General features: G+C 32.3%; 1 protein-coding gene across 1 annotated transcript; it reads right to left on the minus strand.

Annotated features, from left to right (window-relative positions):
* Positions 1-12871: 12871 nt before the first annotated feature.
* Positions 12872-14175, minus strand: LOC149537087 (E3 ubiquitin-protein ligase RING1-like). Its single transcript, XM_089804392.1, has one exon. It carries the CDS (start codon positions 13921-13923, stop codon positions 12985-12987), a length of 939 nt encoding a protein of 312 aa, XP_089660518.1. The 5' UTR covers positions 13924-14175; the 3' UTR covers positions 12872-12984.
* Between the last annotated feature and the right edge of the window lie 2768 nt (positions 14176-16943).

The following is a 16943-nucleotide window of genomic DNA, read 5'->3' on the forward strand; positions in this document are numbered from 1 at the left end:
CAATATTCTCGACATTTATTGTTTCAACTTGAGGCTCAAGCTCAAACTAAGTTTTGGTTAATAGTTATTAGTTGTATCAATTTTGAATTTTCTAAAATCTACATTTTTTTTCATTGAATTAAGCCTAATTTTTAAATTAAATCATACAAATGTTGAAAATTATCTGTACAAATTATAAACTCATAAGATCAATATACTTATATTTTGTGGATTTGGCCATGTCACTACTAATTTCAATATTAACCATTCTCCAAAAGCTACAAATTCATAACATCGATTTATTATCCTAAGAACATCAAGTTTAAACAAACACCACTTAGTGATTTAGTACTTTCCTTCAAGTAGCATTAGTTTTAAATTTGAATATAAATTTAGTTTTTTGTTATATATTGATTTTTATTTAATATTGTTAAAGTTGATGAAATATCAACCCTACAACTCCCAAGAATCACTTGCATGCAAACACATTTCGCAACAAGAGAGAAGCAAAAACTATTGACACCCAGATCCATAGATGAGACATTCTTGATGAGCAAAAAGAGAAATTGCTATAATAAAAAATGAATGAATATTTGATTACAAAGAGAGATTGTCCTTATAAAAGATATCAAAATCCTAACTAGGCAACTAACCTAGGTTGCATCATAATAATTAATAAGACAATTAATTATTATATGCCTAAAATTTAACTTAAGTAAACTAAAGATAATAAATGACTTAATAATGAAATCAATATGATTTAATTAATAAAAAAAAAACTATATTACTCTAACAAATATCTTTGTTTATGATTATATGTATTTATCTTTGTTAATGATTATATGTATTTTGGTAAGAAAGTAGTTTGTTCTTTGCCTAATGATTTTTCTATATTTTTTCAAACATGTTTTGATTGATTCATTTCATGAATGATATAATTGTCCAAAAAAATTTAATAAGAAGATTTACACATACTCCATTTATAATATTTAGTGATAAGTATATCATTGAAAGAGTTTAGGCTAAGGGTTAAAATATATTTTATTAAATATCATATACAAAAATAATTTATATAATTATAAATTTTTTAATTTAGCATGTATATTTTACAAAATAAAATATTTTTAATAGAAAATCAAATCAAATTACAATTCATTTAATACAAAATGGTAATTCAAAAAATAATACAAAATAGTACTTAATTAAAAAAAGTAATAGATAGGGAACAATGTACAACACAATGGTAAATTGTGAGTCTCTTATCGAAGAGGTCTTAGGTTCGACTCTACACAAGCTTAATAAGTAATTACCATTGTGAGTCTCTTATCTAAGAGGTCTTGGGTTTGACTCTACACAAGCTTAATAAATAATAATTAATCACATAATGAGTCTTTGCTTTGACCTCTTAGATAAATAAAAAATAGAAATTAAAAAAAAAAAAATAGAATAGTACATAGTATACAAGAAGAGACAATATCCATAAATGTAATAATGGAATGATCCCAAACAGATCCTGACAAGGTCTACATTATTGAAGAAATAATGATAGTCAATAATAGTTTTTATCACGTTGCTTTGACGACTAAGCTCCCCTTCAGTTTCGGGTTACACCTTCACCAACTGCACCGATAATTTCATTTTATATTTTCGAAATTGAATGCTTTAAGCTATTCCACTCGACTCCACTCACAAAATTTAACCTCAAAATTCACAATCGACATGAAAGGGGAAAGGCAAAGAAAATTCATGCGGTCACTCTAAACGGCAGTTATTCCAATTGAAACTACCCGGAGTCTTTGCTTGCCCAACATTCTAGAACAATCAATTCAAATGTCAACTCAGGGCAACTAAAAACAGACCCTTCAACATAATTATTTCAATGTCCGATTCCAAAGCTAAAAACAAAAAATATCAATTAAGAGTATAAAGAGTGAAAACCAGAGAAATGAGAGTGCACGAATACAAATCTAAACAAGAGCTCTTTGTGAGCTGGAGTCCCTGCCTTTTGGCATTATAATAGGATTAAGTTTTTTAAAAATCTGACAATTAGACTGATCCTCTTTACACATAATTAGACTCGTAGCATCAATGGTTTTTTTAAATTTTAAAAGAATTTAAAAACAATGTAAATTTAAGATATGGAATAAATTGAAGTATTAGATTTTTATATGCTTGTAGGCAATATATTTACATATGTAGGGCGGAATCTCTAAAGGTGAAAATTAACTATTTTAATTTTGGAAAAATTAGAAAATTTAATTAATGTAATTAGTGAATGTGAATTGGAGAATTAATATTTAAAACTTAGGCAATTTTAAAAAAAATCTTTGTTTAAGAAAATATATTAAAAATTGTGCATATTAATTAATAACCCAACTCAATCATGTATCTAATACTAATAATGATATTTAAAATTTTAGTTTTAAAATGAAAATGTAATTTATGATAAAGTTTACAAATATATAATCTCTTGCAATATCTTGGTTCTAGTCTTTCTTTAGAAATTATTGCATTCTTAATATATTAAAATAATTATTGTATAGTTTGATTCAAATATTAAATCCTGACTTAATTTAAATTAAACTAATTAATTTATCTTTAACGTATAATATAATTGCTTGCTTTTAATGACTTATCTTCTTTTGAAACTTTAAAAAATCATTCCATAAAAAAAATTAAATTCAACTTATTCTAAATCTAAATCACGACTTAAGCTATACTTGAAAGAAATTTATAATATATAATTAGTCACAAAGTAATTGAAAAGCTCTTGAAGTCAAGAATCATTAAAATAGGCTTACAACCTACATCTTGGGCTCCGCCACTCTTGGATTTCATTTAAATATATTTTTTGAATTGTCCAAAATAATATGCTAAAAGCCTTTTGGAGCGCTTTTAGAGCTCGCGTAAACACGGCAATGGGAGTCAAAAGAGCAAGCGGATCACAATAAATCAAGGCCCTGTTTGGTTGCTGGCATAGGAATATAAAATTAGAATAGAAAAATGGAATAGGAATGGAAATGACGAATGGAAATAGAAAAAGGCAATTCCAATCCTGTTTGGTTCACCTGGAATTCGACTGGGAATATGTTAATCCATTGTTTGGTTGTACAAAAATGGAATAGGAATAAGATTACATTTTAAATTTTGAAAATATTTCCCTTTATTTTATTTGTTATAATTATAATTTTTTGATTAATTTTTAAAATAATGGTAAAAAAGTTAATTTATTTTCAATTATAATTTTTTGATTAATTTTTAAAATGATGGTAAAAAAGTTAATTTATTTTCAATTTTATTTTTGTCATTGAAGTTATAATGAGAATTTTTTTAATTTTTTTTCAAAAATAGATATAATAATAATAATGTTATACACAATACCGATAAAAAATAAAATGTTATACACAATACTGATATAAATAAAATGTTATACACAATATATACATGAGATCAAAGGCACAATAATATTTTAAGATCAAAACAACAAAATAAAATATATTCATTTTTATGTACGAAAACACACAAAAAGTAGTCTCCACGATAATATTTTAATATCAAAACAATAAAGTAATTGTCATAGTAAAATTTGTCCACCACTATACAAAGTCATAAATTTTAGATATCCAATATTTGTCTTCTAACCAAAAATTTTCATTTGGTCCCAAATTACCATAACTAGTAGTGCAATTATAACAATTAAAACACAAATAACACATCGTTGAAATATGATATCATTTTTTGCAATCAAAGCCATCTCCCTCGCAGCAGTCTCTCGAGCCTCTCGAATGTTGCACAACTTGCAATAATTCCTTCTATCTTCTATATATTTAGATGTAGATGATGTAGCTGGTCCAACATCGACCCATCGGAAGAATTTATAGTCATTGTCCCCCTACATTCCAAAAGTGCATTCAGTGACACAATAATTTATTACATAAAAAATAAACATTGTAAAAACTTAGTAAGAACCTTTTGTCCATTTGGACAACAATAAAATTTACGTCTAGGATTATTATCCGTGTGCGAGGTCTTCATTAATGCGAGGCCAGCACCACAATCACACATTGGCACATCAACCAAAGCCATTGATCCTATAAAAGTAATGAACGAATATGATGAATACTATCAGCTTAAAAAATAATATATCCAAATCAACAGCATGCAATACATTTCAAAATAAAGACTCCAATCCACTACAGGGCTGAAACAATAGTTGCATGATTTTTATAATAGCTCAACAAAGTTTATAACAGTTCAATGAAATTTGAAATGCTACTGAAGCATTTAGCACACACTACTAGTTCAATGAAGTTTGAAACACTAATGATACCCACAAGAAGACATTCTATATAATATTTCTGAAATGAAATAACATGAATACGTACAGAAATTTTGAAATGAAATGATATAAATACATACAGTATTTATGAAATGAAATAACATATAGCCATAACTACGGTTGCTGAAAACAACAATACAAACCAAATTTGTATATTTCAGACCAAAAAGACATTCTATATAATATTTCTGAAATGAAATAACATGAATACGTACAGAAATTCTGAAATGAAATGATATAAATACATACAGTATTTATAAAATGAAATAACATATAGCCATAACTAAGGTTGCTGAAAACAACAATACAAACCAAATTTGTATATTTCAGACTAAAAAATTTAATTGTTTGGAATGGAAACTAATGAAAAGTATGGTAATTTGAATAAAGGAGAGCATAGTCCAAATGAAGATTGTTAAACATCCAAATGATTGGATGACTAGGTGTATGGCTGTTCCAATATTGAATAATTGAAAACTGAGTATGCATAGAGATCTTCAAGTAAAATAATTGCAATAATGTGTTATGTACAATGACATACATACATACAACATACATCAAAGACTACAGTGGTTTCTAAGGTGAACCACAAAACTGTTGAGGCTTATAAATATTAAAAGGCAATTCATTACATTCTGTCCTCAATGATACAGGTTGTCTTTCAACTTCACCATGGGAATGAGATGCTAGTAAGATACAATGATATAGGTTGTCCACAATGATACTACAAGACAAGAGAAAACTATAAACATTGTACAATCATAATGAAAGGAACAACAGTTAAAGGTATCTAATCATAACTGTTAATGCTTCTACAATATACTACGATAAAATGAAAATAACAAAAGGAACCAAGAAGCAACACAAGTGCTATAACATATGGTTTGTTTATATCGCTTCAAAAATATTGTAATATCATAGTCTCAAAAAATAGGAGCTCCAATATCAAATATGAAGCACTTCGTACATGTTATTGTTATTACAATAAAGAGAACCTTCTTAAAGTGAAGTGGTGGGATATCATGCAAATCCTCCAAACTTAAACCTAACATACTCTTCCTTCTCTTCTTCACTCATCTGTAAGAACCCCCATGCTTTTGTAGGTTCAGAAGTAAATGTGTCATATGCCACAATTAAAGTCTGTTGACTAAGCCCAGGTATGGCTTTAAGGGCTACAAATGCAGCTGATATATCTTGCTTAGTTTTAGCTTTGTCAACTTTGACAAGGTGAGCTTCTCTCATGCCCGTACGTATTTCTTGTATACTTTCGCATATGACATCTAAAGAAGAAGCCATGCTTGTCTTCCTCTTCTTTTTCCTCCTTGATGATGATGATGATGGTGTTGAAGGATTTTGGCCTCTAACAGATGCACTAGAATCATTTGGATGAAGGAACTCTTCATCAAATTGTGGAGGGTCATCCATGGGCATATCGAAGACCCCAACACCTTCAAGACCAACCGAGTCATCAATAAGGTGCCCCTCTTGAGTCTCTTGGGCTGTTCCAGCTACAGATCCATCAGCCATGTCATTTCCAACAATGACTGCTAAGTCATTGAAATAAATGAATGGCTGCTTCTTATATACTCTAGCATTTTAAAAATCCTTTCTCTACATGAGGCAAAAATAAGAAATTAGATATTTGTATGTCCTTACAATTGATCAAGAAATATTTTACTTACAATATGAAATTTTGTAAAGTATGTTACCTTCAACAACTCCTCCCATACACTATCATCAGCATCAACACATTGAGAACTCTCATTCCATGCGAAACCACTCATATTTCTCAAGTCTTTCATCATTCGATAGCCTTGTTTCCATGTTTTTAGCTTATTCTTGAAGTTATCTCTTACTAGATTCATCTTCATATCCTCATTAAACCTCCTTTCAATGATGGTCCAAGCTTCTTTTCGAAAGCCCCCATCGCCTTTTCTTCCTAACACAACTTGCTCAAGGAGTATATCTAGTAGTTTCCACTCCATCTCTCGTGTCCAAACAACTTTGGCCTGTTTAGACGATGTAGCAACAACAGTCACACGAACCTCATTATCAATGCTCGTCAAAAGATCGGTGAATGACATTTTCAGAAATCAAGTGGTAGCTGCAAAATGTCCAAGCAACTATCAAAAATGTCATCTTCACCTCCACAATATATTAATATGAGCATATGGTGGTAAAAACCTTTTTTTTGTCATATAGTAAACCAACATATGTGCTACTGCTATTGGTATTTTAGTCATCTAGTAAACAAACATACAACAAATAGTACATGTACCAATTTTTAACCAATAGTACATAAGACTGCTGCTACTAAATTAGTACATAGTAGTATATTTAGTACTGCTACTGCTGTAACAGTAAATAGAACATGCCGCAAATTCATGTAGAAATTGATGATAGATGTTTACAAATTGATATTATGTACTTGTTAAGTACAATAACCCAAATATGAGTTCTTAGGCAAATGATATTTATGAATCATAGAAAAGAAGGATCAACATCAAAAATGCTATATTATGATTCAGAATTACAACAGATGGAATCCTCATTTTTAAGCTTACAAAATCTAGAAATCAACATCAGAAATGCTATATTATCATTCTTAAGCTTACAAAATCTGGAAATTGATCATGATTTGAATAGTAGTAACTCATAACTTAACAACTGAAATTTTATTCTAAATTAAGGCTCAGTGATTTTTATTACCAAATGAACCACGTAAACATTCTCCTATTGCAGCTTCTTGTTTGATTTATCTCAATCTAGTTAGTTCTTATTGCAGAACTCAGTACTTCATTTAATGGCTGAGTTTAGAAATATAACTGGAATGAAGGTTGCATTACAAATCTTACTTCCAGTTAGAAGAATATATAACAGATGGTTCTATTATACTGACCATTCGTATGACTACTATTGATCTCACACACAAGAAAAATATTGAGATGACACAAATTTGGAGCCTATGCTAGTTTTGAAAGCACATCATTCTCATAGTTAAAGACATCTCAAAGCTTCTTAGTCACTAATTAAGAATAGCTCAACATAGAAAAATTTCCCCAATTAGATAGACATCGCATGATATTACTTCAAAGAAATAGTTGCACAATCCATGACAGACCATACCAATAGCATAACATAACCTTGGAAGTTGTTTTGTTTGCTAAGGATGTTAATACCATTGTTTTAAAATACTAAGGCCATCATTTCAGAACACAAGCATTCGGGTTTTCTATTTGTCTCCACCAACAAAATGCAATTTTTATTCAGCTTGTATATTTTTTGATCTTGTGGACTTCAATGATAGATTTCATTTCCTATATATGATTCTACTTCTAATTGTTTTGACATCATTTGATGTAATGTTGTGAAAAACAGGTAGGCAGTGTGTGAAGTCTGATTTGCAATTTGATGCAACAACAAAATTATACATATTAGAGTCATATCTATCATGTCGTCAACATTTTGATATATATATTCTTTCTCCAACTTTTTATCATCAACATTTTGATATACATTCTTTGTCCATCTAGTTAAACATAAGGACTTCTAAGTATTGATGCAGGAGGGTGCTCCTAACCATTCATCTACAGTAACAAGCAATAAAATACCTCCTAACCATTCATCTATAGTAACAAGCAATAAAATATTTAGCATGAAGACTATCAATATACCAACTCTTTACTGCATTCATATAGACCTCAATGATGGATTGTTCCTAACTCTATCATGCAACAATACAAATCAATACAGAAATACTTGACATTCACCGAAAGTGTTGAGAGTGATAGAACTGTAAATAACAATAGGACTATTACAAGTAACAATACCACAACAAAAGCTCATAAATGTTTAATATAAAGTGTAAAATAGTGTTCATCTTTTGTGGTACAACTAAGTGTGAGAGTTGTAGGCTTCCCACATCCTCCGTGCTATTTCATCTCGAAAATTCCCCCAGTCATCTCTATCTCGCTGATTCATCCCATAAGTTTCAAGAATTGGCACATTTATTGGAGCACGCACATCATCCTCTTCAAATTCAACTTCCAATGGAGCACCATCCTCCACTATAATGAAATTCTGTAGTATGCCACATGCTAAACAATCTTTGTTTGGGTGACGATACTATAGGATGAGGCATGCTTCAAGATAGGAAATCGTTGCTTCAAAATACCAAATGTGCGCTCTATCACATTCCGAAGAGAGGAGTGTCGGTGATTAAATAACTCTTGGGGAGTGCTGATTGGGTTTGCTCTACAAAACTCTTTAAGGTGGTAACACGTACAACGATAAGGAGCAAGAAACCCTGGTACATTTGGGTACCCAGCATCAACTAAATAGAATTTTCCTATGCAAAATAGAAATTAAGATATAGTAAAAAACAAGCATAAAAGTATTGATTTAATATAATCATGACAGAATAATATGAAATATGTCATAATATACCAGGGGGAACCACAAGTGGATTTGCTCTAGAGAGAGCCGAAGCAAGCACCCGACTATCTGCAGCAAATCCTTCCCAACCAGCAAGAATGTACTGAAATTTATAGTCAAATGAACAAACACCCAATACATTTTGTGACAAATTGCCCTTTCTATCACGATATTTTGATTGAATGTCCACATCAACAGTAACTGGTATATGCGTTCCATCAAGTGCACCAATACAATCCTATAATAAGAATATTTTTATCAAATACATATTAATACTCTTAAATCTCTACCAACAAAATACTTCATAATCGGATATTTACCTTGAAGAAAGGATCAAAACGATCCTTCCCAGAAATTTTAGGAGGAGTTGTAGGAGCAGGGGGTAAAAGATAATCTTTATGAAGTGCTAAGATAGTGTTCAATACTTTGTGGAAGTGTCGACTCACTGTCTCTCTGAAGTGACCAAAGTTATGGCCAATCTTACGATTCCTTAGATTGTGGCCAAGTGTATGCAAGAACATTACAAGTTGTTCTTGTAATGTAATGTTTAGCGTATCCTGTATGTTCCCCTGTTGCCTTAGAATTTTAGCCAAACGAAAGAAGGCTGCTCGACTCATGCATATTTGATCATGACAATCTGTGTTACTGGATTGGATAATACGCTTATAAAAAGGATATGCAGCTCTTCTTCGCTTACACTTATGTATTCTGGCTTCTTCGGAAGATGCTACAATGAATGCTGCAAGGGTGGAAAGTAAAACAACAAGCATGCCCATTACCTTGACCTTCTTGACAATGGCTCCTTGAACTTGTATATCATCAATTTCATCCATCGAATGACCTACAACCACACTATGGAGTTAATCTACTAGCAAACATTTCTTCACACAATGCAACTATACAACTATACTCAAGAGTCAAAATCACATCCACTCTACCCTAGAATTATTCGTTTACAATCAATAGTGTATTCCAAATAAACGTTTACAAATCTGAATATCCTAAATGCTATGGAGATTCTCAGTGATAGATGAAAAATTGACATAATTCATGATTTTGATAATAGAACAACAAATTATTGATGTAAAAACCTGTTTCACACAGTTAGAAAATTAAAGAATGCTTGTAATTAGTTTTGCATATTTTTAGTGAGAAGATTTAAGAATGCTTTTTGTAAATGTTATTTGAAATAATAGACCAGATTCCAGAGTGTTGATATAAGAAATTCTTTGCCCAGTTACAATCAAAAAATTTAAGAATGCTTCCGGATAATTATTTGAGATAACTTTCCACATTATTCATCATTTTTTTATGGTAGGTCAGAGTATTGATGTAAAAAATTCTCTTGCACAGTCACAGTCAACAGATTCAAGAATGATTATTTGAGAGAATATTTCTCATAATTCATCATTGTCCTAATTCAGCAGAGTCACAGTCAAAATATTAAGTGTGCTTTTGATTATAATTGTTTGAGAGAACTTTTCATATCATTCATCATTTTCATAATAGAGCAGAGTAATTTTCTTTGATTCCTTATGGAATGTGAGAATATTAAGAACTCTGAGTAAAATTTTCAGACGATTTGTCATTTTGATGATAGATCTAAAATATTCATTTTACAGCCTAATGTCGCTTAGAATTAGTGCTTTCTTAGATCTGTCTACAAAGAACTTTTTCACTAATTCATAATTTTAAATATCAGATCTTTTCTCTCCTCAAACACAATTATACTAAAATGTGTATTCATGTAATGCAGGGAAACTAGGTAAGATTTGACCTAGCACAAAAAGAACAAGTTTTCTGGCAAATGAAGAGTTCAATAGTCATTGTAAATAGTCAGAAGCATGGAGGCCATGTATAGATATGGAGCACACCCCATATGTTATTGTCGCATATGCCTTTAAAAAAATTATCCTTAATGTTTCAGATCTAGTTTACAAAATTCCTTGCTAGTTCTATGCAATCTCCTTCTAATGACATATTACAAAACAGAGATGATAACACTCTATTCAAATAGTCAAATTAGAAATTACTCATTGCAGAGCATGCCTTAACATAGCGAATTAGTCTCTCCATTTCTCATGATGGTTTGAGGGTTCACGACTCTAACCCCAGGATCATCTCCTATTAACCACTACTCACATGAGCAATCTATCCCTGATTGCAACAATGAATTGGATGCCTATAGCCAGCATGGAGAGTATGACCAAGATCTACACACGCATCCACACAGTGATGAAGTGCATCCACGCATGATAGTGACCATGCATCAGCAGAGCGTTAGATTGAAACACCTTCGGAGGAACAGTTGCAAGAAAATAATGGGGGTGTACATCCCGGGGCGGGAGCGGGGGCCCCTGATAGTAATAATAATAATATGGGGGGGGTGGGATATACCTGTAGAGCGCCTCATGGTGCTATTTCGGGTAAAGGCCTCTTGGAGTGAGGTCTTGGACGAGCCGGAATTGGCCCCGATATGCTATAGCGATTATTTCACTTATCAAACTCTGTTTGGCTAAACAATCATTCTCAAGTGCCATGACCACTTGCCGTGCTTGGGACCCCTCATTCCCAATATTGAGCAGTATAAGAAGCTCGAGAACAACAATCAGGAGAACCCATTAGAAATGGACCAAAAATTACTGACAAAAGAGAATGGAAAGACCCACCAAGGGAAAGCGTTGTGTTATCTCGCATTTTAGTTTTGGTCTCTGCTTTTCACAAATCAAGTTTTGCTACTTAATAAGCGTTGTGTTATCAAAACTGGTGATTTCTTTGTGTAGAGTGGCTTAGACAGCAAGCACAACATGTTCACATTACCATCTCATTGACAGGAACTTGGATATGGATTACAGGGTTTTTGTTTAACCTACCTTCAAATTTTTAAACTTTAGCAAAAAACAATCCCACGATACTTGTGCTTGCGTGTTGAGTTATATATATACACACCTTCCAAACAAAGGCTGCAGGTAATATCTCGAACCACTGGGTATTGTCACAAGGCCGCAAGTAAACACGAGGCCACGGGCGAAGCACAAGAAAACCTGCAGAAACTCAGCACTGACGAATCCCAAGTGCGGTATTGCCACATGAACCTGTTTAACAGAGCATAAAAAGAGATCACAATGGCAGCCTATACGAAGTGTTTTCCATAATAACCCTAACGGCGACTTCCTCTGAAAGTGAAGAATGAATAAACTTTTACCTGTGCAAAATGTATTGCTAATGGAGACTCGGCCCTGAAAACTTCCAACCCCAAATTGCAAAAAAATATGAAACCACAGGATTATTTGCGCGGGATCCTTATTTGCGCGCGCGAACAACCGGATGTGAAAAAATTATGTAACGTGAATAAATGAGATTGGGAATAGGAAGACATATTCCAATAATAGATTTTTTTGGCATAGACATATGCTCATTTTAGGGGCAAAATTGGAATATGTCTTCCTATTCCCAATTCCGATTGAGCGTACCAAACAGAGAATATAAAACGTATTCTAATTTTATCTTCCAATTCCAGTCCTATTCTAGAAACCAAACGGGGCCCAAATGTTTTTAGATTAAGAGCTTCTAATATTTAAATCCAGGGTTGTTGATGTTATAAATATATTGCCAAAATGTTTTTGCTGTGCACAAGCAAAATTGATGCCAAAAAAAACCAGCGGAATCGGTCTCCAATGTTTACCGTGGAGTTTTGTTTGTTTGCGTGGGTGGCAACAGGAGAGAGGAGGTGTTGGCCTGTGATGGGGTAAGTGGGTGGAATTGGGATTCGAACCCGAGTTACCCTGAACTGTGATTTGTTCCAAGGAGGGAAGTAGAAATCACTGTGCACAGCAGTATTGACATGTGTAAGTGTTATTAAATTCATTCTTATCACTTGTTTATTTTTCTGTTTTTTTCAATTGTAAAAAATCAATAAACACCCAGGAAATTGGTCACTGACCAATTGGAAATCAGAAATTTGATTGGAATAATTGATTTTAAAAATAGATGTACCAAAACATCAGCTTGAACTTTGTAATTTTTCCATTAGAATTAATTGGAAGGTAAAAGAAAACATTAGTTCCCTGCCTTTTAATAAGGCAGGGACTAACAATCAGAGGTGGTACGTTAAACAAATTGAAATAAATTAGTTTTCCCTTCCTTTTCCAATTTCATATCTTGTATTTACAAATCCAAGGCCAAATTGGTAAATTGCAGAAAAAATCTTAAAATCCTCTCCCTGTCGCCTGCTAAGCTTGATTACTGCCATTGCTCTCATTATTATTTCCATGTCTGAAGACAGAGGAAACAAGGTTGCCTATAATATTAAAAGGCATAGATATTCTAAACCATCTGTTACCGTTATTCCCATCATTGCTCCCTCTCTCTCCCTCCGACGTGGACTCATCAGGTTGGGGTTTACCCGACCCCTCCTCAGCAGGCATCTGGAACCTGCACACTGGGCACGTGCTGTGCATCTTCAGCCAGGGGAAGATACAGTCACCGTGATACAAATGCTTACACGGCAGCTGACGTGTCTCTTCCCCAACTGCAAATTCCTCCTTACAAACGGCACACTCGGAGGACATCTCGCATTTCAAATGCTCCTCCGTAATCTCCACTGCCGGCAGAGCTTCCACGGCCTCTTTGGCCGCCGGCGGAGTGCCGTAACGGTTTGGGTCATTCTCCGCCAAACGCTGCAGCAGCGCCTCCATACCCTGCCCTATGAAATAGTCTCCCAGAGTCCCTGAAACCCCTGTATTAGCCCCCTGCATCATAAACAGGGGAACCCCCGTGGGACCGACCACCACAACGCCGCCACCGTAGCCGCCGCCATTTTCTTCCTGCTCCGCCTCCTCGCTGAGATGCACCTCCGCCATCGCAGAGCCCAAAGCGTGAATCAGCTGCATAATCATCGGCGGCTGCTCCATCACCAGCAATCTCGTCGCCCTTTCATCTGAGCTCCCCCGCCATAGTGCCCTTAAGCCCCCTCCGCCTAAAAGGGTCAACAATCGGGTGTCCATGTGACCACCCGGAGACTGCTGCTCGGCCTGCCTATGTACTGGAGCCTCCAGTTCTTCGACAAATCCGCCATTACAGCGCGAGCAACAGACTTCATCACCGAGAATTGGCACAATTGTCTGGTTGCACTGGTGGCACCAGTACCGCGAACTCATCGTTGCAGCCATTTGGCAAAGAAATCGAAGTAAACCGAGCCGAAATCTGTTTCTTTGATGTTTTCAATTACATAGAACTGATCTTGGAGGTGTATATAAGCACTGAGCTCGGAAAGCCCTAGATACAGTAGAAGCCTCTAGAGACTTTGGGAGCCGCGTCAAAATTTGTAGGCCAGAGATTTTACATTGAATCAATCCAGACAATGTTGAATGATCCAGGTGCATGCAAATATCACTGATTTTTATCTTTTTTGGCAGGTGGCATTTTTTATATTTGCGATATAGGCGTGAACCATCACCCAAAACAACACCGAAAGTAAAAACATTCCTAGAGCATATGGGAAATTAATTAAGGTACCATTAGGCAAATCTATCATTTGGACACGACAATGTTGATGGTCTTTTGACATACTAATATAGAAGATTGTAGAGGCTTTCGTATTCATATTTTTAGATTGACCGGTCTCTTTTTATTATATTATTAGTCCCTGCCTTTATAAAGGCAAGACTATTGTTTTCGCTTCGCTTATAGACAATTAATTCGCCTTTCAAACTTCGGAAAAATTCACCGTGTTTGATATTTCTAATTTTGACGTCAAAACAATTTTTTTTATTTTCCTATTGGTTCAATTGATTTTCCTAGTGCTTTTATTAGTTTTCCTTTTTAAAAAATAGAGAAATGACGATAGTGACGGATATGTGGATATAAAAGACCGGTGAAAGGACGTTATTGTTTCCGGCGGGGAGGGGAGAATATCAGTAGCATTGAAGTTAAGTCGATTCTCTTAAAAATCCTTTCTCATTGTCTTTATTATAGATTAAAAAATGCGACTTTGAAGATAACGATTGTTTTATAACTTTAAAGCCCATAAATTTCGGAGTTTTTTAGTGCTTTCTCAAAAAGTTTTAGTAAGAAGCCACATGCTAATAATTAATACACTTTGACAGTGTATGTGAAGCCACTAACAAGGTCATTAATTATAATAAATCTAAGATTAATATTTAACATTACTTCCAAGATTAAAATTGATCATTAATTAAAGTAAATCCAAGATTATCCTAGTGATTCAAAGTTTGGAATCCACCTACTCATTTAAAATGCTTTGGTAGTATTCTCTTATACCTAGTTTTTAAATGTACACTCTTAACCATTAATGAATAGGGCATTTAGAATTGTCAAAGTTTGTAAATGGAACATGCGTGTAATATTTTATTGTTTAGTTTTGTATTTATTTTCAAAGGAGTCTATTAATTTAAGAATATGTGGTAAGTGGTTTAATTTTATCTTTGTTTTGACTCAGTCTTTTGTGGATGTGATTGGCAAAAGTCAATTTTATTTCCTTGAAATACAAGATATTAAATTTAAATTTATTTATTTTTGCTTCTTTTTATCTGTTTTATTCGTCTATATTTAATATTATACAAACAATGTAAATAACGGATGAAAATATCAATAAAATTTAAATTATAATAATATTTATGTAATTAGTTTTTTTTAAATTATATTAATTGTTATTATATTGAACATGCAAATTAGTAATTTTATAAATAATATTGTATTAAGTATTTAGCACCGACTTTATAATATATATATATATATATTCATTTTACAAAAATCTTTTTCCCAATATCACAATAGTTAATAGTAGCATATATCATTAAAATGTAGTTTAGTAAAATATAATCTTCATTTAGAGTCCTATAACTCATTCAACAATCTTTCTCTTTTTAAGACACTTGTTTGTTACATATTTTCTATAATGCATATGTATGGGTTTTAATAATACTTTACCTATGTGTTATAATAATATCTCTTATTATTTTTTAAATATTAATATTTAAAAAAAAATCTTTGACTTCATTATTTTTCAAAATAGAAAATTATAAATAATGAGATTCTAAATAATTTATTTCAAATCAAATTACTTTTTATCATATTTTTAGATTAATACAAAATATTATTTAATAAAATTACAAATTATAAACTTTAATCACTTCTTAAGTGAATATATTTTAAAAAATTGTCCTCACATTTTAATTTTAAGTACTTGGTAATGTTTTGATAAAATCATGATTTTCAAAATATAAGTAACAGTTTTCCTAAACACTCAATGTAATATAAATAAGTGTTTTTATGGAACTTAATTTTAATATATTTATAAATTTATAAGATTTAACTTAATCTTCTTACATTATTCTAATCAAATATATTTCATTGTACATAAATTATTGCAACAATTGGATACCTTATTATTCCAATAAAGTAGATGTTATTACAGATATAATCATACTTAGAAACAATGGGCCTCCTATAGCCTATAGAAACAATGGGTAGGCCCTTTATTTTACATAGACAAGCTAGCCAAGTTATGCACTAAACATATAAAATATCTACAAGTAATATCAAAATATTAATATTTTGTATTCACATTTTATATCTCAAACTAATATTACATGTCTTTAGTTATACTATTTTTTCACACTTTTCACAATAGGTAGGGACTCCTACTCAAACTGAGCTCTTGTTATATTATATTTATGGTGCTTTTATAAATATTTTTTGTATTCATATTTTTAGATTGACCGGTCTCTTTTTATTATATTGTTATATTATATTTATGGTGTTTAAAAAAATATATTTATAAAGGTAATGATAGCATGATCCCTAAACAAAAAAATCACTAGCAAAGAGAGATTATACAACTATATATGACAATTTTGATTTAATTTTGTATGTCTTATACACATGGGGAAAAATGCTTTTAGCAAATGTCGTATGGGGATTTTTTTAATTATCTATTTAACTGTTCAAATTTATATTGTTCAAATTGTAAGGAAACTCAGGTGCGGAAACAACTTCCTACACTGATCTCATAAGGAAAGTATGATGCAAATCCTATTAAAAACGTCTACACTTACAGATTCAAAATCATGTAAACAACAATATTGTGGCCAACCATGCATACAGAAAATAGACTGTGAAAGGAACACATAACACAAGGATTTTCCGGTGGGGAAAAATCTTTCGGTAA

This window comes from Cupressus sempervirens, chromosome 10 (genome assembly GCF_028749045.1).
Source record: "Cupressus sempervirens isolate cs-2001-9-10 chromosome 10, ASM2874904v1, whole genome shotgun sequence".
Classification (NCBI taxonomy): Eukaryota; Viridiplantae; Streptophyta; class Pinopsida; order Cupressales; family Cupressaceae; genus Cupressus; species Cupressus sempervirens.